At 57.6% G+C, this 24,146-nt stretch overlaps 1 protein-coding gene and 1 long non-coding RNA gene across 6 annotated transcripts in view; both read right to left on the minus strand.

The window, feature by feature from the left end:
• Positions 1-4,921: 4,921 nt before the first annotated feature.
• LOC125148623 (uncharacterized) lies at positions 4,922-5,974 on the minus strand. Its single transcript, XR_007145667.1, has 3 exons — positions 5,809-5,974; positions 5,238-5,300; positions 4,922-5,119 (listed from the first exon to the last, which is right to left on the minus strand). It is a non-coding gene; the product is annotated as an uncharacterized LOC125148623 (long non-coding RNA).
• A 4,007-nt stretch (positions 5,975-9,981) lies between these two features.
• Positions 9,982-24,146, minus strand: part of ZBTB7C (zinc finger and BTB domain containing 7C) — a 353,165-nt gene continuing 339,000 nt past the window's right edge. For all 5 annotated transcript variants that reach the window (XM_047828757.1, XM_047828758.1, XM_047828759.1 and 2 more), the window contains 2 exons: positions 22,691-23,917; positions 9,982-12,988 (listed from right to left, as the gene is read on the minus strand). In XM_047828757.1, coding sequence (XP_047684713.1) covers positions 12,337-12,988; positions 22,691-23,901 — 1,863 coding nt within the window. In that variant the 5' untranslated portion in view covers positions 23,902-23,917 and the 3' untranslated portion in view covers positions 9,982-12,336. The remainder of the gene's footprint in view (positions 12,989-22,690; positions 23,918-24,146) is intronic.

Consider the following 24,146-nt stretch of genomic DNA (forward strand, 5'->3'; position numbering starts at 1 on the left):
ATGCATGTACATTGGAGGGAGGGTGGGGAAGGGGCAGATGATGGGAGCAGGGAGGGGGACAAAGAAGGGAGCTTGCTGCTATGGCCACCATCACTATCCCTTCTAGAAGGTTGGAGATGGTCAGGGGAGTGGGGACAGAAGTTCCAAGGGGAGTTGAGGGGGGGGGGGACTGACAAATCCCCGGAGCTGCCTGTCGGGTCGGGAGGGGAGTTGGGCAGGACTTGAGGGAGGCAGTGTGGACAGCCTACTGAGCAGGGCAGAGGGCGGTCTCTCTGCTGGCCTGGTGTTGGCATTTGATGGTCTGGGCCTGGGTCTGTCGGTGGTGCGGTCTCTTAAGGCAGCAGAAGGAGCTGTCATCTGAGAAAAACTGGCTTAGAGAGGAGACATTGGATAAGGTGGAGAGGCCAAGGCAAAGGTTCTGGAATCATTTCTGAGAAGCTTTTGTGACAGACTGACCCGGGCCAGATGAGAAGCTGAGTTCTGATCTACCTAGTGGCTTGAAAAGGGGCTTCCGGGGAAAGAGAAGCCAGTGTCCTCGAGGCAGGGTCCTGGACAATCTTGAGCAGGCGGGAAGAATTGGAATGCTTCTCAAGGAGCTAGGTTCTGCTGGGGAAGACACGTAACCAGGTAACATGGGTAGGGCCCGGGTACCCCCAGGGTGCAACCTTGACTCCGGTCGTGGAGACGGAATTTATCTTCAGACAAAAGTGGAAAGTAGCTGCCTCTATCCACTTCTGTCCCCTCGAGTGTTCACCTCAAAGGTGCTTTTCATCACCTTCTACTCCTGCCCGCCTTTCCCCTCTTTCCCAGCCCTCCACAGACAGCAGGGAAGGGTAGAGAGAGGACACGGTCGCTCCGGAGAGACCCGATTGTCCGGTGTCTGGACATTCCCGGCCAGAGCCTATTCTGTACATCGATGCTAACCGGGCTGGCCGCAGACAGGTAACCTCTCCCACACAGAGAATAAAGTGAGAAAGAGAAATAGAGAGAGAGTGTGAACCGGAAGCCCAAGGACGCATTCTGGGTCTGCAGTTAAGGCACAACTCCCGAAAACGAACGCGTTTTGCAGAGCTAGTCACACACGCAACCCTAAGCGCAGGGGTGACGACGCAGGCGTGTGTGTGCGTGCACGCGTCTGCATGCGGGCTCGCGCGTGTGCACGTGCGTATGAGAACAGAACGTCCAGCAGGCTCACCCCCATCGGAGACACAGGAGGGGAAGCAATTCTGGGTGTCGCTTGGCGTGTTTGGGATCGAATGGCACCCCCAGGGGGCTATTTCGGATCTGGGGCGTCACTGTCAGCAATGCTTACATCTCGCAGCCTCGGTTTAGGCCCCCATCCTGTGTGTCGGGCAGCTTCAATCCTGGGAAGAGTTGAGGATGGCCTTTGGTTGGGAAATCAGGCCTAGTTCTACTGGTCCTTGACGCAGAAGCATGGGATCTTGAGACGTGACAGCAGAAAGAAATCCCGGGGCCCACGGCACCCGCCCCCTCACTTTCCAGATGATAAAATACAGATTGAGAGAGTTGAGGTAACTTTCTCAAGGTCGCCCAGAGAATCGGTGGCAGAGAAAAAAGTCTTTGAAACCAGCCGCCTAAATTCTGGCCAGCCCATCAGGCTGCCCTGAGCAGCGGTAAAAAGGAATTCCGAATGACAAACGGAAGCTCTCAGAAGTCGCGACATCACGGCTAAGTGTCTTCAAAACAGAAAAATCCAAAGTAACGGTCGGACCCCGCTGTTAGCATCAGGGCCGTAATGATGTTTCTTCCTTGTATGAACAGACGAGAGAAATGACGGAGGACTGCGGTCCCCAGGCCAAGCCCACTGACTGCACCTGAGCTCTGTCACTTTTCGGTGCTCCTGCCCTCAGTCACTCTCCCATTTGGGAGACACCCCCAATAAGTAAGGAGTAGGATGCAGAGGCTCGGAGGGCCAGGAGTACCCTTTCCCGTCTCTCGGCAGCTAGAGGGGGAGACCGGGCTGTAGCTTTGGCTCTTTGGATGGTCCTGCCTGGGACTTCACACCCGGAGACAGTGACGCCCAGATGAGGGGACGGTCACGGCCTGGTGGCTTCTCGGGATGCTGACGGTGATGCCGATGTCCTGCGGCTTTTGGTCTCTCCCTGTTTTCTGAGGCTGGCCCTCCAACTTCCCTTCGGTCGCCCGAGCTACAGTATCCTTTTAACAAATCTGTTTTCTGCTTCCTTGTCGGTCTCCCCTGGCTCGCGGACAAGCCCCTCGCCTGCTGCATTCGAAGGAGAACGGAAAGCCTACACCGGTCCCTGTCCTAGTGCTTCTGTTGACCCTCTGTTCTGTATGTCTGGCCATAAAGATCAGAGAGGCACTTGTCTTGGATGGCCCAATAAAATCAAGTTGGAGGCTACACGTACATTTCACCAGGGCCTACAGCCTTGGCCCGAGGAGAGAAATGTCGAGGGTCGGAACGTCTCAGTGTCCAGCTGGTCACCCAGTGGAGGCTGCAGAAACTGGCAAGTAAGGCGCCAGGAACCCCTTCTGTCGTCTGCCCCCCATTCATGGAGGAACCAACGCCGGGACGCCCGGACACGGGGGAAGAGACCTCTGCAGGCAGGGGAACATTTCGTGCAGCGTAAGCCATCGCCCCCTCTGTCATTTTCCTCAGGACTCCGACTGGTTTGCAGGGATACTGTAGGTGGTGTAGGAAATCAGCCGGGTGGGGGGGGGGGGGAAGGCTCTTCTCCATCAGGGAACGGGGGAGGGGTGGGGGTCCGAATGGGGAGAGCACGAGTCAGCGTTCGGACATCTGCCACTCCCAGGGCACCGTCCACCTGCGGTGCTGTCCTGCCCTTCTCCCACATGCCCCCTCTTTGCTGGCTCCCAGAGGAGCCAGGACCAGTAGCTAGTGGGTGTGTGGGGACGTGGTACACAGAGGGGCAGGCGCCTGTTAGGGACTGAGTGCTTGTGTCTTTCTCAAATTCAGATGTTGAGCCCCTGCCCCCACATGATGCTCTTGGGAGCTGCGGCCTTTGGGAGGCGATTAGGATGAGACGGGGTCATGAGGATGGGGTCCCGTGATAGAATCAGCGCTGTTAGAGGAGTCACAAGAGAGCTGGCTTCCTCTCTCTGCTCTCCATTCTGCGAGCCCACAGCGGGGAGATGGTCGTCTGCAGCCCAGAAGAGGGCTTTCAGCTGAACCCTACTGTGCTCCCGCCTCCAGCCTCCAGGACCACGAGGGACACGTTCCTGTTGCGTCTAAGCCATCCAGCGTGTGACATTTTGTTACAGAGAGCCGCTGTTCCCGTCCCCCTTTAGGAAGGAGCCTGAGGTGTGGCAGGAGTGGAGGGCAGCATAGGAGGGGTGCAGAGACGGGAGAGGGATGGACATTTTGCTGCTGGTTTGGGCTGGCCAAACCGGTTCACATAACTGAGAATGACACTTTTCTTATATCCGAGCACGACCAGAAAATGTCCAGGGCCTTCTCAAAACGTGGAGTCAGGGAAGGGAGATCCAGCAGAGGGCGGTGAAGGGCAGTGGTGGGGGAAAATGGAGCCCCTTCTTTCCGGCAGGCTACTCGGTCCTGCTCCCTCAATAAAATGCAGATAATTTCACGGGAAGTCACCATGCAATTCAGCGACAGACCCACCCCAGCCCCGCCAGACCTCTACACCCACGTCCTTCCTTTCTAGAACTTCTGGGACCACCATGGCTTCCCTTGGTCTTTCCCCCAACACCTGCAGGCCTGGGCAAGGAGACAAGTAGAGGTCCCCATGTCTTATGTCAAAACATATAAATCAAGCTAACAAATTGTTAAATAAATTAAGTTGTGGTCTCCAATCTTGCCGAGCATACCTTCAGAAAAACCTAGAAAGCTGGGTTCACTAGATCCTTGGGCTCCTTGGGGTTCTGGTGGGGCAGAGCTGGTCTGACAGCCCATAGCCACGTCCTGGCTTCCACTCCCACCCCCCAGCTGCTTGCTTCCCTGTCCCAAACGCTGAGAGGTCTCGCTCGCTCGGGCCCCAGTCAGCAGGTGTGAGTTGTGTCCATCCTCTCCAGTAAACATCCACCCCTGGTTGTCCCTCAGCTTAGTGGGAGGGACTCCTGCAGCAACCTGCCCTCCGAAAGGCCTGGGGAGGGGTCTGCTGGGAGTTGTGGGGGTGGGGGTGGGGTCTCAGGTACTCTGAGCATGTGCCGTCCAGAAAGGGCACAGGCTCCTTAGATTCTGGGACCCGTGGGGAGCCCTTTAAAACATGGAGCCAGGGGCGGGGGCCTGGTTTCCAGGCCGAAGGGCTGTGCTGAGAACCCTTCTCATCTTTCCGAGCCAAATTTTTAGGCTCCGATTCTGAAATCACGACTCCTTTCCTGGCATGTGGGACAGGCACATGCCTCTGTTCGCCTCCCTCCCCTCCAGGTGTGTGGCAGCCGCTGTCAGCCCCAGAGCGGTCCTTGTGGTTCCCCGGGGGGGACCGACGGGGGCTGGGCTATCATCGGGCAGCATCTGGAGAGGAGGCCGCAGCCACAGGTAATCAAAGTTCTGCTGTTGAATGGGTCTCCCTGGGTGTCTTCAAACAGCTGTCCATGCCAGGCAAACCCTGAGAAATCACCAGCTCCATAGTCTAATTTAAAAAGAGGATGTCTTCGTCGTTTCCTTCTCCCAGCTTTCCCACAGGAACCGGCAGCCGATTAACCCCCATCATTGGATTATCCAAAACAACAACTCAGGCACCGGGATAAGCCGCGTGCGCTGGTCCTTTCCTCCCTCCCTCGGCCCCTCTCCCCTTCCCTCCTTCCTCTTCCATTGGAGGAATAAGAGCAACACAAAAGAAAAAAGGTGAGAAACAGAAATAAGCATAATTATTTTGCGTGGCGTTGAAGGGGCAGAGAGGAAAGACAGAAGGAAACCAACGTGGATTGAGCACCTACTAAGTGGCAGGCGGGGCTGGTGTTCCACAGGCCTCCTCCAGCCCCACGACAGCTCTCTGAGATGTCACCTCCTTCTTTTTATGGCGCCGAGCAAGGCTGCCCGGAACGCGGGGGCTCCAGGGAGGACAGGGGCTCTGGGTCAGTCCCCGGGGCAGAGGCTGGGCTGAAGGCAGACGGGGAGGGAGACTCTGGAATCCTCTCCAGCCACTAGCAGCTCCATCTGGAGGAGGAAGGAAGGTGGCGAGCCCCCGTATCATTTTGCTCCCTTCTTTCTTGCTATGCCACACCCTCCTCCCCCTCCTGCCCTCCCTCCCCCACCCCACCCCGCAAAGGCCCACCTTCGTGGGAAATCCCAGCCTTTAGGAAATGAAAATGCATCTCTGCGTCTCAGAATGCCGTTCCTGTAAGGAATGATATCGAAGTGGCAAGATAATAAATCCATTGTCAGTAAAGCCCACCCTCGGGCTCTGCTGTGCGGATTAAACTAGAAAAGCCCGTGTTGAGGAGGGAGCCTGAGCCTGGGCCTGAATCTCGGCACTGGCAGAGCAAAGTGGGTTAAAGTTCTGGGTCCCTGCAGGGAGGAAGAGGGGGACAAGGGGGACCCAGCCTGGCCGAGGTTACACTCCGGGGTGGTAGGCTTGTGTGTCTCCGGGGCAAGGGGTGAGGGGCGCTCTGAACGAGGGTTTTCCAGGGCTGCAGAGCCCTTGGCGTGTCGGGGGGCGGAAAACGGCCGGTAGGAGCTTTGTTTGAATCGTCTAAATCTGTCTAAATTGTCTGAATTTTGTTCCTTGGCTCTTTCTGGGCCTCAGCCTCTGAGGGGACGGCGTAGTGCGGTAGCCAGGAGGCAGCACATCCGGGTTCCAGCCCCGTCTCTGCCACAGCTCGCCGGCCCTGCCCCCTTGTCCTCACCGTCTGGCCGCTTCGGGCTTCGGGCCCACCCCCCATCTGCAGAAAACCGCTTGGTATGTGGCGTGTTTTGAGGCCACATTATTGGAACTCTTTTCCTATTTGGAGAATATGCGTCATGAGTCCTTCCCTCTCAAGGCGGAAGCCGGAGGCTTACTTTCCCAGGCGGCCTGCGGTTAGGCCGCGAGGCATGGGCCGTGAGCTGTCGTAGTCAGATGCACCGGCGCAAGGTGCCACGCGGCGGGGAGCAAGGTGAGGAGGTCCAGATGTGTGGGATCTGTTTTCTTCGGGCAGCAGGGTGGTGGGGAGTGGGCCAAGGGGTGGCGCTCCGGGGTCACGGGCCGGTATTAGTAGGGTGAGCGGTGGGGTCTCCGCCTAGCAGCGGCAGCAATCAGATCTCCGCTGGAACAATGTGGCACAGCGCGCCCTGGGGGTTGTTCCTGGCTTCCAGGCCTTGGACTTTGTGCAATATGGACAAGGGCACCACTTCTGAACACTTGACTGCCATCTGCTGGAAAATGGCTGTGATATACAAACATAGTGTCTGTTACAACATACAGGTCTGTCTAGGTGTGAGTAGTGCCTCTTCAAGAGTCCTGGTGTTGTGCAGTATGCAACCTGCGCAACTGATCTCGGTGACTGCAAGCCTGACTCTTCGGCCCTTGTGGAGATTCTGTAAGAGACTTCTCATTTTTAATAAATGCCTTTTCTACTTAAGCTACCTGGATGGGTTCTGCTGTTTGGCTAAGAATCTCAACTGCTACAAATAGGGATAAGGATATGTGCCGCATTGGGCTGAAATCCAGTCAACCAATGGATGTCAGAGTCCTCTGAAGAAACATAAAGCACTTAATGTCACTCAGAGGTTGTGTGTGTAATGTATTCATTTTTAGAGGAACACGGGAAAGGGTCTGATTCCCTCTATCTTCCTTCCTTATTCCAGAAACCCCTTTGTTTATTCTTTGGCATTTATGGCCAGGGTCAAAGTTCATGGTTGAATAGAGGAATCCCAAGAATGAGAATGAGAGTACGCGTTATAAATATTCCAGCAGGGAGGCCTGTGGGGAAAATGGCCTTGCTGGGGCTTGTCCACGCACTGCCGTGTCTCCTATTGTCACAAGGAGGGATGACATCCGCCTGCGTATCATTTGTGTGACGACTCGGTGTGCGTGTGCGTGCATGTGCGCGCGTGCATGTGTGCGCGCGGGTGCGCGTGCATGTGTGGGTGTGCGTGCGTGCGTGCCTGGCTGCAGCCCAAGTGATCAGTTTCCAGGTTTTCCAGGATGGTCCAGATTTGAGATGTTTTGTCCTTATTTGTCAGTCCGTTTCTGGGCCCAGAGTTTTTGGTTTAGGCCGTGTGGGCTCTGTCCCTCAAGGTCACAACAGCCCCTGCCCAGGATGTGGTAAGGAGGAAAGAATGAGCAAAGCCTCCCCAGGGAATCCTCTCCCCATCAATTGCTGGAAATGCGTGTTTGACTCAGTCCTCAGTGCTTCAAAGCTGAAAGGAGGGAGAGGGGCTATCTGCTTGCTTCCTGCAACCCCCTCCACTCCTGCACCCCTCAGCAGGGTAGGGGAGAGGTGAGGGGCGGCGGGGGAGGTCCAGGGGTGATTTCAAGGCTGTTGAGCCATCCCTGTTGGCTGCTTGAGGCCTGAAACCGCTTTGCTCCAGGGCCTTTCTTTCCACCTTGAACGAGGAGCAGGGGTGTGTAAAGGCCGGGAGAGGGAGCCTGTGAGTCACGTTCACCCTCGGAGGCTCCCATCAGGGTGTCAACAGAGGGCAGGGAAGAGGAGACAGAGTGCTTCCCTCCGTCCTGAAAGACAGCTGGGATAGGAAGTGGCACCTGGAGAAGGGGACAGGGTGACACGGCGGGGGGGTGGGGAGGGATTGGGGGGATTGGGAAGTAGGCCACCGGATACAAACATTTTCGATTCCGGAATTTGTCTCAGGTCCCTGGAGGGGCCTCTGGCCCTCTGCCTGCAGGTGGCATTTTCCATCCTGCAGGACCTCCTGACCCTTCACTCCTGGAGAGTGACAGACTTGTCGGATGAGGGAGCCTGTGGCCAGGAGGCCCTGCTCTTTCTCTTTCCCTTACGAAGCCCTAACGGCATTTGGCGCTCAGAAGGGCAAGTACACACACACAAGGGCAACACACAGTTGGGCTCTTTCTGGAAATGCCCGCCCGTCCACTGCGGTAAGCTTGGAAAACCCTCAGGGAGGACGAGCTGGCCAGGTCGCAGGACACGAGGAAGAACGGGGTCTGGGGAGAGGGCTGCCGGGATGTGACACGGACCGACCGCTGCAGCCCGCCAAGTGGAGACTTTTGTTCTCCGCCGTCAGTTCGGGCCTTGGGGACAGATAAAGGCCCAGGGTGAGAGACGGTCTTCATTCCTGTTGGTTCATTACTGTTTGGTCACAGAAGGGCCTCAAAATAAGTCAGGGCCTTTTGTACAGGGTCCCGTTTCTCTGGCCCCGCGTTGCTGGAGGTGGCCGGAGGAGGGCTGCGGGTGGGGGAGGGCGGACAGCCCTGGGCCACCGAGCTGAGTTTGGTGAACTTTTCCCAGCTCATCTTTTCCACGTGTCCCCCACTCTCTCTGGCACAGTCCTTCCAGGCTCACGTGAGGATATATATTCGCCTTTTCCCAAATCAGACGGAAAGGACCCAGGGGGCAGCCCTCCTTCTTCTGGAGGAGACTCTCCTCTCTGGCATTCTTGAAAGGCTGTGTTGAAGCCTTCCAATGACTAAGAGCTCACTGCCTCACAAGGGACCTCGTGCCTCTTTAGGGCAACTCCAGATGCTGGAAGTTATCTTCCTGTGTTTGGACACCCAGCTACCTCCTGGAATCTCCCTCCTATCCGTTTGAGTTGGCCAGACTTTTGGTCCAACCCTCCCTCTACCTGACAGGGCTTTAGAAGTTCCAAGGTCTGTTCGAACGTATTCCCTTAAGCCTTCCCCTGTGGGTTAAGAGGCACACGTTTCTTCGGCCTGTCCTCAGTGGCCTCATTCTCCGACCCTTCCCTCCCGCCCTGTGTTGGGAGTTCCTTTGCTGACAGAACCCCAACTCCCTAACCTCCTTGGAGCCCGAGGGAGCAGGCCATACCTGGCAGGGCTCTATGGAATGCCCACCCGGCCAGGACTAGAGGAGAGTTTACTCACATGAGTTTAGGAGCCCCCAAGGGCCAAGGCCTATTGGAGTCAGTTCCCTATCCTTTCTCCATGTTTGCCTACAGCATTCAGTGGACACCGACCCCCAGGATGAGGACCCAGTGGCCCTAGAATGTCTGAGCTGAGTGGAATCTCGACATGGCCTCGTATTTCTTGCACTGAGCTGGGCTGGCCCCCAAGCCCTCAGCCGTGAGCTTAGGCCTCTCAAAGCTGCAGGGCCGCTAAGGAACATTCTGACTTTACTGGAAGATCCTGGGGAAAAGACAAGTAGTGTAACTGGCAAGTAGTTCAAGGTGATGTTTTTCTATTAAGGCAAATGCATCTATACTACACGATTCAAGGTGGACGCGTGATTTTCGAAGCCACAACCTGCAGCTGCAGACTTACACTGTGGGAAGGTGGCTTCGGGCAGTTTTGTGGCGTTCAGGCCCCGTTCTCCAACGGACTGCCCCCGGCTGCTGGAGGGTGTTCGGGTGGAGCACTTGGAGAAGCTCTGGGTACTTACTCCCCTTTGTCGTTAGAGGTGAGGAAAGGGAGGCCCAGAGTAGGGAAGTGGTTAGCCCGAGGACACACAGCTCGGAGGAGTCTGGAAACCCAGATTTGCCCTGTCCGGAGACGTGCTGCATTCGGTACCTAAGCATGTTTACCATGGCAAGGAAGGGGATCCCCAACAGGCAAGCTTACGGTCAAATAGTGCCTCACACGTCTGCAGGGCAGGAGACCCGGAGGAATTACGTTCTGGCCTCCCTACCTCGCAGCTGCCCACTGACAACTGAAACGAGAATCGGAAGGAGGGCGTCAACCTGAACCAGGAAACGGGCCGGCACAGCTTTCTGTGACTCGAAACACCGGCCTTCAGGCGACTACATACGGGTTTGTGCTTTCTGCCAAGGTGTCTTTGACATTTACTGTAAGCTCCTGACACCTGATGTCCTTTTTTACAGCGAGCACCTACCCATCGACTAGCGGCTGGTCACCTCTCACAGAAGTGCAACTCGCGGTAATTTACTCAAGTCAGTTAATACTGTTTAATAAATAGGCCAGAAAATTAGCTGAGAGGTTTTCTCGGCGGGCTGCGGCGTGCGACCAAAGTTGTGGAAGATTGTCCTTTGAATCACTAAGGCAAACTCTGTTGTGTCATTTTACAGAAAGCAATCACATAAAAAAGAGTTATAAATAGGAAAAGATTCCAAAGTTTCCCCACAGAGGGACAGGGAAATTGAAACACACACACACAAAAAAAAAAAAAAAAAAAGAAAAAAAAAGAAAGAAATGAAAGAAAGAAAGAAAAAAGGAAAGAAAAAGAAACAAAACAAAACACAACCACCCCTACCCCCACAAAACATTTGCGTCAAGTTCTCCTCGATCATACAGTACTCAAGATCTTTGGATATTTTACAATATACAACTCCAAATTGCAGCCAAGAGAAAACAAAAAGAACTAACCAGTTGTCTGAAAAACTGAGTTTATAAGAAGTCATTACCTTTACAAAATAAAAACAAAGCCCCAACACCACTGGATTCCAATTTGTTCATTTTTCCTTGTTTTCTTTGAAAGTTTGGGTCAGCCCCAACCCCTTGGCTGATGGGGAGGGAACACGGGGATGTTGGCTGATGGGTCCCAGAAGCAAGTGTCAGAAACAGAGACAGGAGTCTAAGAGGTGGCTGCCCAGAAGGATGGTGTCTGAAGACAGAAGGGGGTCAGGACCAGTTTCCTCTGGTCGGAACGGCGTCTGGTGGGGTGTGGAGTCAGGGTCCTCTTCTGGGGAGCTGGAGAGTGACAGAGTCTGTGGTCTTCTCTGGCCTTTTTGTTCTTTTGTGTGTGTGTGTTTGCTCAGGAAGAAGCCAAGGCGATAGGAAGAGCCGAAGTCTCTTGTGCCCGCAGCTCCCGGACTGGGGACACCGGCCCTGGGTAATCCATGCAGATGAACCCTCCTACCATTGGGACTACCGAGAAACAAAGGCAAACTCAGCAAGAGAAGGGATGGAGGGCAGGAAAGGGGAGAGAAGAGGGAGGCACAGGGCCAGCAAAGCTGTCTTCCTTCTCGAGACCTACTGCTAGCTTGTGAACCAGGGAGAGCGTGCGTGCGTGCATGCGTGCGTGTGGGCAGCTGTGACTCACAGAGCCCCCGAGACCCCTACTGGAGCCGGGCCCCGCCTCCCACCACCGAGGGAAGCCAAACCACCCAGCTTCCTGCCCGAGCCACGAGGGAGGGCTTGAGGGTGTTCAAACACAGCAAAGGGGGCAATCCCCAGCAATACCGGAGCCCTGAGAAACCCACAACAAACATAAACCCTGGGTAACCGGGTGTTTTGTCTGTTTCTAGGAAACAGGGCAGAGGGGGGCAGCCGCCAGGTGTTAGGAGGTGACTCTCGGCCCTTCCGTGTTGGCCCCAGGAGTCCCAAGAGACTTTGCACAGCCCTGGAGAGGGAGTCAATGCTAACTAGTCGTCCCCAGGGGCCCTGGCTTCCACGGTGGCCTGCCTGCCTGGAGAGGTGGGGAGTATTTGGAGTTCCCCACAGCTGCCTGTGGACACGGCACATCTCAGCCCTTCTTTGTCACTCCTGTCTAGGGTGGCCACATTCCTCACCTGTGCTAATAGAGAGGTGGATGTGAGAAAACTAAATCCGGCAAGATAGACGGTTTCACCAGAGACTTTAGGCGTGCAAAGCTCCCACCTTCTCAGTTCTTTTGTGGGGGGCGGGGGGGGGACAGGTGTGTACATGTGTGGGGGTGGGTGCAAGAGGGGAAACTAAATTGCCAGCTCCCCTTCGGAGCAGGGTAGAGACGACCGACCCGTCCAAGGTTACAGGACGGTGAGGAAAAATGGACCGGACTCCAGGAGCCTTCCCTGCCAATGGGGCATTTCCCACAAGGATCCCGGGATGGCTGGAGACGAGAAAAGTGACCCACCAGAGCAGGGTCAGCAGGGACTCCGCCGTAGAATGGTGGCTCAGCTAGGATGGGCGCCCCAGGCCCCTCGGTAGGCCTCGTCCCTGTTCCACCTGGTCTGCCTCTGGCCAAGCTGCCTTCCTCCATCGAGCCCCACACGCAGCTCCAGAGTGCTCCTGGGCACCCAGGGTGTGGCCTCCTCGGGGCACGGGTCCCTGTGAGTTTGTGTGTGACAGCTGGAGAGCCAGCCAGGTAGAGGCCAGGCCCTGTGGGAGGAGATGCCCACCTCAGACACCACCAAAAGGGATGCAGGAGGCCTTGGGAGGCCTAGAAAATACCACTGCTGCTGCTAATACGTTTTCGTTCTTTTCCTTTGTGATTTGAAAGAAACAGTCCAGACCCACTGGGTAGGGCAGGGGACGCCTGGTGGGAGAGGGGGCAAGGGCCGCTGGACTGGGATCGACAAAGACCAGCCTAGTTGTTGGCTTCAGACATGGAGGCCACGTGGTTGAGGCCGGCGAGCCCGGGGAGGCCGGCCAGGCCCGCGGCCCACGGGTCGGGCAGCGGGAAGTAGGGCCGCGCGGCCGCCACGTTCTCGGCCAGCGCGAAGGCCAAGAGGCCCCCCGCGTTCCTCTCGGCCTCCAGCTGCGCGCGCCCGAACAGCTTCATCTGCGTCTCCTCGAACTGCCTCTCCAGCTCCTGCAGGCTCAGCGCGCCCTTGGGCGCCGCCAGGAAGTGCTTGGCGGGGCTGGGGCCGGGGAGGCACACGGCCGTCCCGCCCAGGTGGCCGCCCACCTCGCCCAGCGCGGGCGGCATCACGAAGGCCGCCTTCTCCGGCGCGGGGCCTCCGGGCCCGAAGAGCAGGCTGGCGGCCCTCCAGGCGGCGGGCTTGCGGCCGCGCCGGGGCCGGGCCATGCGGCAACTCTGGCGCTTGATGTGGCGGTGCAGGTGGTCGGAGCGCGTGAAGCTCTTGTAGCAGAACTCGCACTGGTAGGGCCGCACGCCCGTGTGGATGCGCATGTGGTTCTTGAGGTCGTAGTTGTGCACGAACTTGGCGTTGCAGTGGATGCACAGGTAGGGCCGCTCCCCCGTGTGCTTCCGCATGTGGATCTTCAGCTTGTCCTGCCTGCGAACGCAGAGGCGGCGGTCAGTCCCCGCGGGGAACCCCGGGAGCCGCGCCCCCCAGCCCCTTCCCCCTTCCTCCACAACCCGCTCCAACTGGCCACGGCCGTGGCGTCCAACTCCAGAAACGGGCCCCCGTGCTAGGATTTACTTGCAAACGCGGCCTCACTGCAAACGGGTGTGGCTACTCACCTGGATCAGAGGGCTGGAGAAGGAGCGGTGTCCCGAAAGGCCTCCTTCCCTCCAGGACCCCGCTTACTCGTCAGCTCCGAGTAAGGAAGCCGCACCCTTTGTCGGAGGCCCCGGCTCGCACGCTGGAAAATGGGCCTGTCGGGGACACTTCTCCCCACAAGTCAGCAGCCTGGCCTTAGCCCTTGCGCGGTGTGGCAACCTCTGACACCGCCTTGCGCCTTAATTTCACGCCCACTGTCTCCAGGCAGGTCTTCCCTCCTGTTCCTCCCGTGCCTTTGCCCCATCCTGGCCCCTGGGCTCTGGAGATCTGTCTGTCCTCGGCACTAATCTGGGAGGCTACAGAAGCCGGGCACACCTCGTTCAAGTCTCCTGCACTGTGGTTTCGCATCCCAAGCTGTGGGCTTTCCTCTTTGTCTGCGGAGAATTCCAGGGTTTACAAAAGAGCCAGGTGCGACAAGAATGTAGCCTAATCTAGGGCAAAGCTTTTTAGGATTTACGTGCTATTATTCAGAGGGAAGGTATGGTGTAAAGGTGGGGCTCCGTTGGGGTTTGGGAGCCCCTGCTCCAGCTGCAGACCCACCGCGAACATGCTGAAAGACCTTAGGCAAGTTACTCAACGTCTCTGCACAGAGCTGAATTTAGCATTAGACACAGTTCCTATTGTCCGGGGCTGACGGAGAGAATCCGGGTTTGTGTCAAACTAGATTCAACACACCTCCTGGTGATCTCGCAAGGAACACTGACATCGCGGGGCTGTCTTCCTAAAGACCGAGCGCTGCACAAGGCAGCTAGAGGAGCCTTCCAGCCTGGCCGAAGTGGAGTCAGGTGGGCTGCAAGAACCCCTCTCGGGGTCCTTCCGCAGCCTTCCCCCACCAGGCCTGGCAGGCCAACGAGCTCTGCGTCCTGTCTCCTACCTTCCCCCCGAAGGTGTGGCCCCGGGGTGGGGCATCTGTCTGTAATTTTTGCCTCGGGTTTGAGGTCAGAACAGATGCAGAGCCCAGGCATTCGCCCTGAAATGGCCAGATTTAAACCATGCTCAATATAACCAACCGCAGGACAGCAGGAGCAGGTCCTGGTCTCCTGGTGTCCCCTGGCCGCTAGAGGTCTCACTGGCTCTCATTTTTGGACCGCTTCCCCCTGGGCGGGGCAGGAGAGAAAAGGACATTCTTAGGTACACTGGACCAGGACGGGTCCACCCCTTCTACCTGTGCTCCCAGGAAGGCCCAGGGCACCTGGGAGATGGAGATGGGGGGAGGGAGGAGGAAGTGAATGCAGCTTCCGAAGCCGGCAGGTGTCCCCGCACACCAGACCCTCCTCTCCCCCACATTCTCTGTCCCTGCCCCTCCCACGAGCCACCAGCTGCGCCCAGGCTGCATGGCACCCTGCTGTGACATCCCACGCTCCCTTCCCCAGCCACAGCATACTGCCCTTATGGTGTCTATAACCCACATTTCATCCAGGTGACTGGGGGGTTTGAAGAGGAAGGGGCTTAAGCGAGCATAGGGGCCAGTGGGTCTCAAACTTGAGCCTGCCTAAGCACGGCTCTCAGGGCTTGATGAAGCAGCATGCTGGGCCCCACTCCCGGAGATGGTGCTTTGGGAGGTCCCCAGGGGGAGAGGGCAGGGAACACGCATTCCTAACAAGCTGCCAGATGCCGCTGCTGGTGCTGCGGGTCCATGGGTCCATGCATCACTTTGAGAGCCACCTTTGCTGGTGGGCAAACTGGGGCCCAGGAAGGGGAACTCGCCAGGGCCACCCAGAGAGTAATGGCAGAGCTGAGGCTAGAACTCACGCCTCTTTCCTCACTGCTGCAGAAGTGGGGTGCACAGTGCCCTTTGTGCCCCAGCAGCAACGCGATCTAGTCATGAGGGACGTGTCTTGGGACTCACACATTCATCTAGGCTCTCAGGGAAATGCCGATGCCAGGTGGTCAGCTGGGCGCGCTCACTGGCTACGGGACTTGTGTCCTCACCAGGGCCCGGTGGAGGACTCCGTTGGAGTCATCAGTGGGGCTTTAAGTATATCAACTCACTTACTCCCACCATAACCTTATAAGGTGGATATTTTTCAAAATCACTGTTGCACATAATTAGTATTGATGCTGAGGGTCACCCTCAAATAATGGACGGTGCAAATGGTAAATCTTTAGATATTAAGGGCCCACTGTAAATATCCACAACTTCTCCCAAGCTTTTCATTAGAGCATCCAGATTAAGTCACATCTTAGCAGCAGTTAGCTGGCATGTGTAGGAGGTGCTGAGAAGGTGACTTCCTTTTACTGAGCACCTGCTATGGGCTGACGACTACACCGTTTCAATGACCCTGGGAGGTTGTTATTTAGAGGCAAGTTGTGGTGTAGGAGTGGGGCCCCCATTAGAGGTCTGGGAGCCCCTGCTGCAGCTGCGGACCCACCACTAACCTTCTGGGTGACCTCAGGAAAGTTACTTAACCTCTCTGTGCAGAACTGAACCTGGGGCCAGACATCAGTTCCTATTGTCCAGGACTGATGAGAGAAGCTGAGTCTGTATGAGTTAGATTCAACATACCCAGAATAATTTCCTCACTTAGAGGAAGAGTTGAGGCTCAGAGAAGTCAAGCAGCTTTCCCAAAGGTGTCCAGGCACGAGGGGCCAAGGAGCGTGGGGAGCAGTCTGAGGTATGGTTTGTTTGCAAGCTCTTCTGAGGTTGAGAAAGGGTAGATTTTCAAACCGGGGACTTCCAGCCTGTGAGGGAGTCAGGGCTGCCTCAGAAAGTGCAGACTAGGACAATCAAAACAGGGCATTTGCAGCCAGCTTTCGGACGCTGGGGCCAGAAGACCGGGGCATGCCTTGGGAGGGGCTCAGCCCTGGGCAGGAGCTGGCTGTCCCTAATGGAGACTTTTGTGGGAGCAGTGGAGGGTACAGCTGCAAAGCTTATGCTATGTTAGTCCTGGAAAAGAAAGTTAGAGATCATCCAGTCTACCAGGATCCCATTAACATGTTGTGATTCACAGTCTGAGTCAGTGCGCCCAGCAACCTGCATTTTAGCAGTATATTTGCGAGGACCTTGAAAATACTGATTTCATTCAGTCCCTTAACTCTCAAGATGAGGAAAGCGAGGACAGAGAGGGATGGCTTTCTAAGGTCACGTCTCCTCCTTATTCCTGTAACGACCTTTGCGCGTGGATTTCATGCACATGCGCGTTGAGAGGCCCGGGGCCAGCCACACTCCAAGAACTGGACCAGGTCCTTAGCTGCCCTGGGCCCCAGTTTCCTGACCTCTACAATAGGGGGGGACACTGGGCTGCACCATTGTGACCTCTGGTGTTCTGTAAGTGTTCGAATGTTCTGGGTGTTCTGGGTAATGGGCTTACACTGAATCTCTTTCTCGCTAGTTGGCTTCATGCATTATGGTTGTTTTACCCCTATCTGAGGTGATGGATGTGTTAACGTGTTCACCACCACATTACTGTGGTCTCACGACATTGTATAAGCTTCCATGTTAGACGCCAGTTATATCTCAACGAAGCTGGGAAAAAAGAGATCACCCACCTACTTGCTCGCCCCCGGCCCCCACAGTACTGCACCCGCACAGCGCATGGATACGCTGTTCCACTAGCAGGCCGTGCTCTGGTCACTTTGTATCCTGGCCACCCGCAGGCACGAGCTGGGCTTCCAGGCTTCCCTCCCTCCAATGCGGAGCCTGCCATACTGTGAGATGTGGATGTTTGGTCCACCCTGTGTCCTTCCCTTTCTGCGCAGCTCTCGTGTTCCCACGCCAGCGCTCCATCTCTGGGCTCCCACCAGAGGTCCAACCCCGGATGTCAGCGTGTGCCCTCTTTCCTTTCCAGCCGTGAGCCCTTGGCTCCGGCCCCCCTCCTCCCTGCACCTCTCTCTCAGTTTACTTTTGCAAACCGCCCTGCCTGAAATGTCTCCCACTCCCAACTCCCCCTCCTCCCCCTCCCGCCAACCTTTCAAGGTCAGATTCAAGGGCAATCCTCTACAAGCCTTTCCCTGTCCACCCAGGCCCCGTCCTTCACCCTCGCCTTCCAGAGCACCTGCGACCTGAGTACTGTACCTCAAGCCAGGTCACTGAGGGGCAAGGAGGGAGCAACAGAAGACAACGTGTCAGCATCACCGTCTCCTGTTCCCAAATGACCCCATAGGTATCAGATTTGTCCCCCCTTCCCTGCCCCCCCTGCAGGGCGTGAGCTCCGGGAGCCAAGCCTCTCTCTCCGTACTGTGGCCCCTTTCGACCGTACGGGTACTCTTGGCAGATGAAAAAACAGTGCTCAGAGGTGCCTTTGCTGCTTTTATTTTCTATGCGTGTTATTTCCAGGGCAGGGGCCAGCACGTGTGCCGTTTTCCTGAGCTGTCCCTCTGTAGAGCCACCTCCCTGTCCCTGGCTCCTGCAGCCCTGTCTCGTTGGAAGCCCGGGCCGCAAGATGATGCAGGGGGAGCACACGGATGGGCGAGGAGCACTGGTCCCGGCTACTGCAGATAAGGAACCAAGGCTCTCCGTACTAACCAGTAGCATGGACCAGGTGCTTGCTGGGCACCCAGCAGTTACGCCTTATCTCGCGGAAGCCTGTGGAGGACGTGTCGCCATCACTGTCGTGAGGAAACTGGGGCAGAGAGGCTGCAGTAATGCGTCCACGTCTTCCCTGATCTTGGGCCATATGTGAACGGAATCAGAGGTCTGGGGGCAACTTTAGGAAGCGCCTGCTCCAAGCCCCTCACGTTACACGTGGGGAAGCTGAGGCTCAGAGAGGGGAGGAGGCCAAAGTCATACAGGCAACGAGAGGCAGAACCAGGGCCCTGAGCCTGGGGTTCCTGATGACCACTCTGGTGCCCTTTCCAAGGTGCCCCAGTCCGCAGAGACCCTGAGCCCTCCGGTCCCTCCTGGAGCAGCACTTAGCGTGAGCCCGGCCGGCACTGCTCTCTCAGCCCTCGCTCACGCTCAGTCTGCGGCGCCGAAGGTACCAGATCTGCTTGGGTGAGGATCTGCCAGACGCTTCTGTATCCTGTGCAGATGGCGCATGGCACTGAACACGCAGCGGGGGGCTCGTGGCTCGTTTGTCGACTGACCGCTGGCCTGCAGCTGCCGGATCGGCTCTCAGGACCCCCTACTCCAGTTCCAACGTGCTCTTGGTCACCCTGATTCCCTTGTCTGCCACCCCCTTCCTTTCCTCTGCACTGGGAGCAGCCCCGGCCACGTGTGCCCGAGCCTTGATCTGCATTCCCCCTTCCAGCCCGGAGAGCTTATTGTGGGAAAGATGCGCCTGTCCTCATGAGCTCATTCTCCTGAGTGAAAGCGAGGGCTGCGGGGTCTCGCCCGGGGGCCTCGGCCTCCACGAGGGCTCCCGGTCACGATAATGCTTTCCCAGCACCATCCGCCCAGACTTCTTGGTAACCTGATGGTCTGAGACAAACCCTCTTCCTGCTGCCACTGCTAATGACATTGCATTATCTTAATAAGGTCCCCAGGGCTGCCAGGAGTGGGAGGGCTAAAAGGAAAATACGGGAAGAAAGCAGCAGCCAGGCTCCTGGCCTGGTCTGGGGAGCAGACTGCTGCCGGCGTGCGGAGCGACCAGCACGGGGCTCACGCCGGCAGCAGCTGTTGGAGGCAAGACCTTGCGGCCTTTACGGGACGGTGGCAGGAGACCCCGTGGAAACTGGGGACTTCGCAGCTGGCCAGAGAGTGACGCTCAGGGTGTGAGGCATAGGCAGGAGGACTCCCAAGTGCTTGCGGGGTGACCAGAGCTAGGAGGGGACAGCGTGGGGCCAAAGAAAACATAGTCTGGTTGGAGCCTTTGAGGCCTTGCCTGGTTTCCGGGGGTGTGTCCTATCTGAAACAACCGGTGTAGGACAATGGTCCCCAGGGCCGGTGGAAATTGAGCACCATCTCAGAGGGGGAGGGTCTGATGCCAAGGGACAGACAACATCATGGCGGGGAAGGCCTTCATCTCTCTTCTTGGAGAACGACAGAATGAGAGCTACAGGCAGGCTTTGGGGGCAGAATGGGCTCTGTGGGAAGGAATCCCGGGTCCTTCCACCACGGTGGCTGAAGCCATTAGGAATGATGTCCCCATGGGCGTGGCGATTCTGGGAGTCGGCATCTGAGGCCGTAACTCGGAGCCTGAGCCAAAGGGCCGCTTTGCAAGAAGAGGGTAGGCCGCTCCAACATCCCTCGGGGCGACGGGAAGCGGGGTCACATCAAGGAGAAGGGAAAAGAGGCCTGACTAGAGAGTAGAAGCCCAGTTGTGTTCAAGGAAAGAAGGGGAAGATAGTGTCCAGGAGGAGGAGTTGAGGGCGGCCGGTCCTGGCTCCCTCAGCCTCTGGGGGCCGGGTCCCAAGGAGCGGCTTGGCCTTGCAAAGGAGTCTGGGAATTCTGAGTCAAGGCGGCCACTGCTTTCAGTGGCCGCTGAAGGGCCTCCGTCTGGGGAGGGAGGGAGGGAAGGTGTTCTGGGTGGTGGCTGCAGGAAGTCAGCCACCAAGAAGGTCCCGTGGAAAGGCTGCAAGGGGACTTGGCTGCAGGGAGAGGTACGCGAAGCCCTACGTGGACAGGCTGGTGGGAGACAGAGAAGAACCCTTGCAGGGCAGCTCCGGGAGGGGCGGGAGGGAAGCACCGAGCCAGTTCTTCTGAAGAATGTGACCCGGAGCGCGGTCGGGGAGCGTTCCAGGCGGACGGCCACAGCCCAGGGTACGAAATAAAGTCCCCAGGGTCCCTTGTGGGAGGAGGCCAAGAAAATGTCCAGCCTCCCCCCACCCTGGGGCTCCTCTGCCCCCGGGAAGGGAGTGCCCGAGAGCAAGTCTGATCTTTGTCAGCAGGGTCCGGGTCCAGTGGGAACCGGGTGAGGGGAGGTGCTGACGGAGGCAGGAACGCAGCTGCTTCAGGGGCCCAGATGGCTGTGGCGGAGCAGAGCAGGAGCAAACCGGAGGGAGGGCAGGGCAGACGCAAGGCCGGTCTGGCCTGGAGGGCTGGTGAGGCTGCAGGCACAGAGGCCCCCTAAGTGATCATCAGGAATGTGCTGGGAGGGAGGGTTCTGGAATGCAGCCCTCCTATACAACCCAATATCCTGCCCAAACCAGGAGGCCAACTCAGAGAATGTTCTCGTGTCAGGAGGGCGAGAAGTCTGTCTGCAGTGACTGAGCAAGTTTAACCCTCTCCCTAGGGAAGGCAGGGCCCACAGACCGGCGTGGCCTGGACAGAAGGCTGTGTGTGGGAAGGGCCTGGAGGGAAGGCACTTGGGGTCCTGGGCAGGCTCACTATGTGGCATGCTGAGACCTGCATCACCCTGAACCCACAGACCTGGGGCTCCCCTGAAGGGAGAGGTGTCCTGGAGGCAGCCATCTGTGAAGGGAACAGGCATGGGAAATTAGGGACACGGACCCTGGACGGCAGGAGGGGGGCAGTCTGGCGGACTTGGGGCCTGGCTTTGTGAAGAGCGTGCTCGTCTTTGAAGTCATTCCTGGGGTCCTGGACTGGGAGTCACAGGCTGGAGATGGGTGAACGGCACTCCAGTGTAGACTGTGCCCTAGTTTATCTCCCCAGTGTTATCCCTGTGGCCTTGTGCTCTTGTCACACACCTTGTTCAGGTGTTCTGGCCCCGCACAGGGGTGAATTCAGGAGAAGGTGGTGGGGGTGGGGCATCAGAGTGGCAGGGGCATTAGTGAGGGATATCCCAGGGGAGGTGATCCCCAGGAACTTTGGGTCCAGCTGCTATGCGGCGATAACAGCAGAACACCCTGAGGTCAGCGTTGCAGGGCGGAAGGGGATGCGCGCGGGATATGGGGGGGGCCCTGCCCCTCCGCACCTGGGGACTCCCCCTCCACTGTCAGCTCAAAGCATCTGGGAGAGATTCGGTGTGGGGTTTCCCTCCCAGAAGCAGCTGTGCGGGGACCCCAAGGCCACCTTTGAAACCATCAGCATCGTCCTTCGAAACAGTCACCCGAGGAGCCTGCTGCAGAGCCGTTTCAGCAATGCCACGGTCACCTGAACCCATTTCCGACACCCTTCTCTGGAGACTTCAAACAGAGTTTTCAAGCCACCCAAGAGAGCGGGTCTCATGACTTTGTAAGACTCATCTTCTCTTTACGCCCGAAAAATACCGTCCCTGATATGCTGTTCAACTTGACGGCAAAACAATTTCACTCTGTGCTCAAAGGCCAAAGCTTGGGCCCACTGAGGAAGCTCAGGAGAAGGCGCCCCCAGCAGTTCCCAAAGAGAAATTTCCAAGAGGATGTGGGGTGATGGCACCTCCACTGGCGTAAGTGTGGGTCTCGGGCTGGGTTCTTTGCCAAGGACGGGGGCCATGTGAAGAAGAAGTGCAGGTAAGAAAATAGGTACTTGGGTTCCTCTTATATAACCAGGGGATTTTTCATTCCAAATAAGCCTAGGACCTGGAAGAGAAGGACATCATCGACTCCAACAAACCAGTGCATATGATTTGAATAGAAATGCACATCCTCAAAGGAAAGGACCTGGTCCGGTCAGTCACGGTCACAGAGCTCTGTCCACATCCGACACACAGAAACGAGCAAGCCCTGAGGCAACGCCACTCACCAGAACTTTCTCCACCGTCAACATGGCTGGGAGGGTCAGCCTCACGCCAGTGACCACAAACAGCCCCGACAGACCCCATTTTCCCCAGAGGAGGACCATCAACACCGAGCCGGGAACCAATCTGACCCACACCATCCCACTAATCAGCTTTGAACCTGAAAGTTGCCGCGCAGAGGGGGTACGGAACACACGCTTGCTGACCGGCACGGAGTCTGTGAAAGGCGAAAGGCTTGTCACGTATTGCTTTCAAATTTCAAATTATACAACTGCAGGAAGTTAACCCTCTTCCCAACGTGGAGAGTCAAGGCGGAGAACATAAACAAGAGGCTTATCCTTTAGCTCGGATCCCAAAAGAAGATCGGAAGGGCTCCAGGGGTCTCTACAGTCTCCTGGTCACAGATTTTGCTGTCCTGCAAGTCCCAGCTCTGGCATCTTCCTCTGCATGTGCTTATCAGAGCGGTGGATGGCTCATCTGTAAACACAAGGCCAGAGCACCTCCCCATCTCCCCAGGACCTGGCCGTGGTGACAATATGCAATATACTTAGGACAGCCCCTGGCCCGTCCCGAATAAGATAAAGAGGCGGCCCTCCACAGGGGAGCCTCAGAGCAGCTTCCGTGGATCCACAGTGGGGAAGGGGAAGGGAGGTCAAGCGAGCGAGGAGCTGAGGCCCCTCGCTTCCGACCGAACTTGAACCCCTCTGCCCTCATCTGTATATCTTGTGCTTCCGCCTAAGAGTGTATCTCAGACAGTATTTTAGCCCCTTAGGGAGAGTTTGGAAATCGCCACACCAGGGAAGGCCTGGCATGCCTTCTAGTGAATAAACTTGCCATGCATCTGGGGTCCGGCTGGGCCTCCCCTCCATCCCAGCCCTCCGTGTCCCTCTCTGCTGTCGTCACGGGCCACACACCACCCCCCCGCCCTTCCTCCTCCCCCACCCCCAGTCCCCCGCCTGAGGGCTGTGATGCGCACCTGGTGAAGCGGACCTCACAGATGTTGCACATGTATGGCTTCTCCCCGGTGTGGGTCCTCATGTGCCGCGGCAGCTTCCCGGCCCCCATGATGACTTTGTGGCAGATGGGGCACTGCTGAGAGGCCTTGGGCTTCAGCTTGCGCTCCTCCACCAGCGGCCAGGGCGGGAAGAGGCCCCCCAGGTGGGTGGCACTCAGGAAGTTGAGATAGGCACCGTAGTCGTTCTCCGCCTTGATGGGGCCCAGCGGCCCCCCGGGAAGGTCGGGGAACATGTCCTTGAAGAAGTCGTTGGGGAAGGGGGGTGGTGGGGGCGGGGGCAGCTCCTCCTTCTCCTCCTCCTTGATCTTCCGGTTCTTGATGACCAGGTCGAGCGGCCCACTGTCCATGGGCTGCTCAGGCAGCTGGGCAAAGGCACCGAAGTCCCCCGGCCAGAGGTGCGGGAAGAAGTCAGGGGCGAACGGAGATAAGGAGGGTCTCCTATCAGTGATGTTGGCTTTGGGGTACAGGTTCTCCCTCAGCAAGGATTCGATGGAGAAGTCCCGGATGACGCCCAGATGGCCGGGGCTGCCGGCCTGGAAGGAATCGGGGAAGTCCCTGGGTGCGTCGGAATAGGCCTTCTCCGTGAGATGGTCCGTCTTGGAGGGGCTTTGGTGGCAGTTGATGTCCTGGGGGTCGGGCAAGTTTTCTTGGTCGGCGAAGTCTTCGGTGTCATCATCTTCGTCTTCTTCCTCTTCCTCCTCCTCTTCCTCCTCGTCCTCCTCGTCATCGTCATCCTCGTCGTCGTCGTCGTCCTCCTTGTCGTCCTCCTCCCCGCCGTCCCCGCCGGGCTCCATGATCTCCAGGCACACGTTCACGATGCACTGGATCTCCAGCATCCTGGCGGCGTTGAGGATGTGCTTGACGTTGGAGGCGGTGATGGTGAGCGTGGAGGTGTAGGCGAAGTCCAGGATGGCAGCCAGGGCCTCGGGCTGGACAAAGTCGATCTCGTAGACGTACGGCTGACTGGCCAGGGCGCCGGCCGTGAACAGCTTCTTGAAGTACTTGCTGCAGGCCGCCAGGACGGCGCGGTGGGTGCGGTACTCGTGTTCCTGCACCACGAGGAGCACGTCGCAGAGCAGGCCGTCCTGCCGCTGCTCGTTCAGGCTGCACAGGACCTCGCTGCTGTGGTTGGGGAAGGGAATGCCGATGAGTTCGTCGATGCCATTGGCCATGTTCTCAGCCAGAGCCCTGCAGGGACGCACAGAGAGGAGGCCGGGGTTAGAGGCACAGTCCCAGGAGGGGACACCCAGCTCTGGGGCCGGTGAGGGGGGCCGCCGGGCTGGTGGGCGCGCTGGCCACGGCACCCCTGCCTTTGCTTAAGGCTTCCCGCTCCACCAGAAAGCCGACCCTCCTCCCTCTCGGCCTGGCCAAACCCCACCTGCGATTCAGAGCCCAGCGCGCAAGGCGGGCTTTTCAC

Source organism: Prionailurus viverrinus, chromosome D3 (assembly GCF_022837055.1).
Source record: "Prionailurus viverrinus isolate Anna chromosome D3, UM_Priviv_1.0, whole genome shotgun sequence".
NCBI lineage: Eukaryota > Metazoa > Chordata > Mammalia > Carnivora > Felidae > Prionailurus > Prionailurus viverrinus.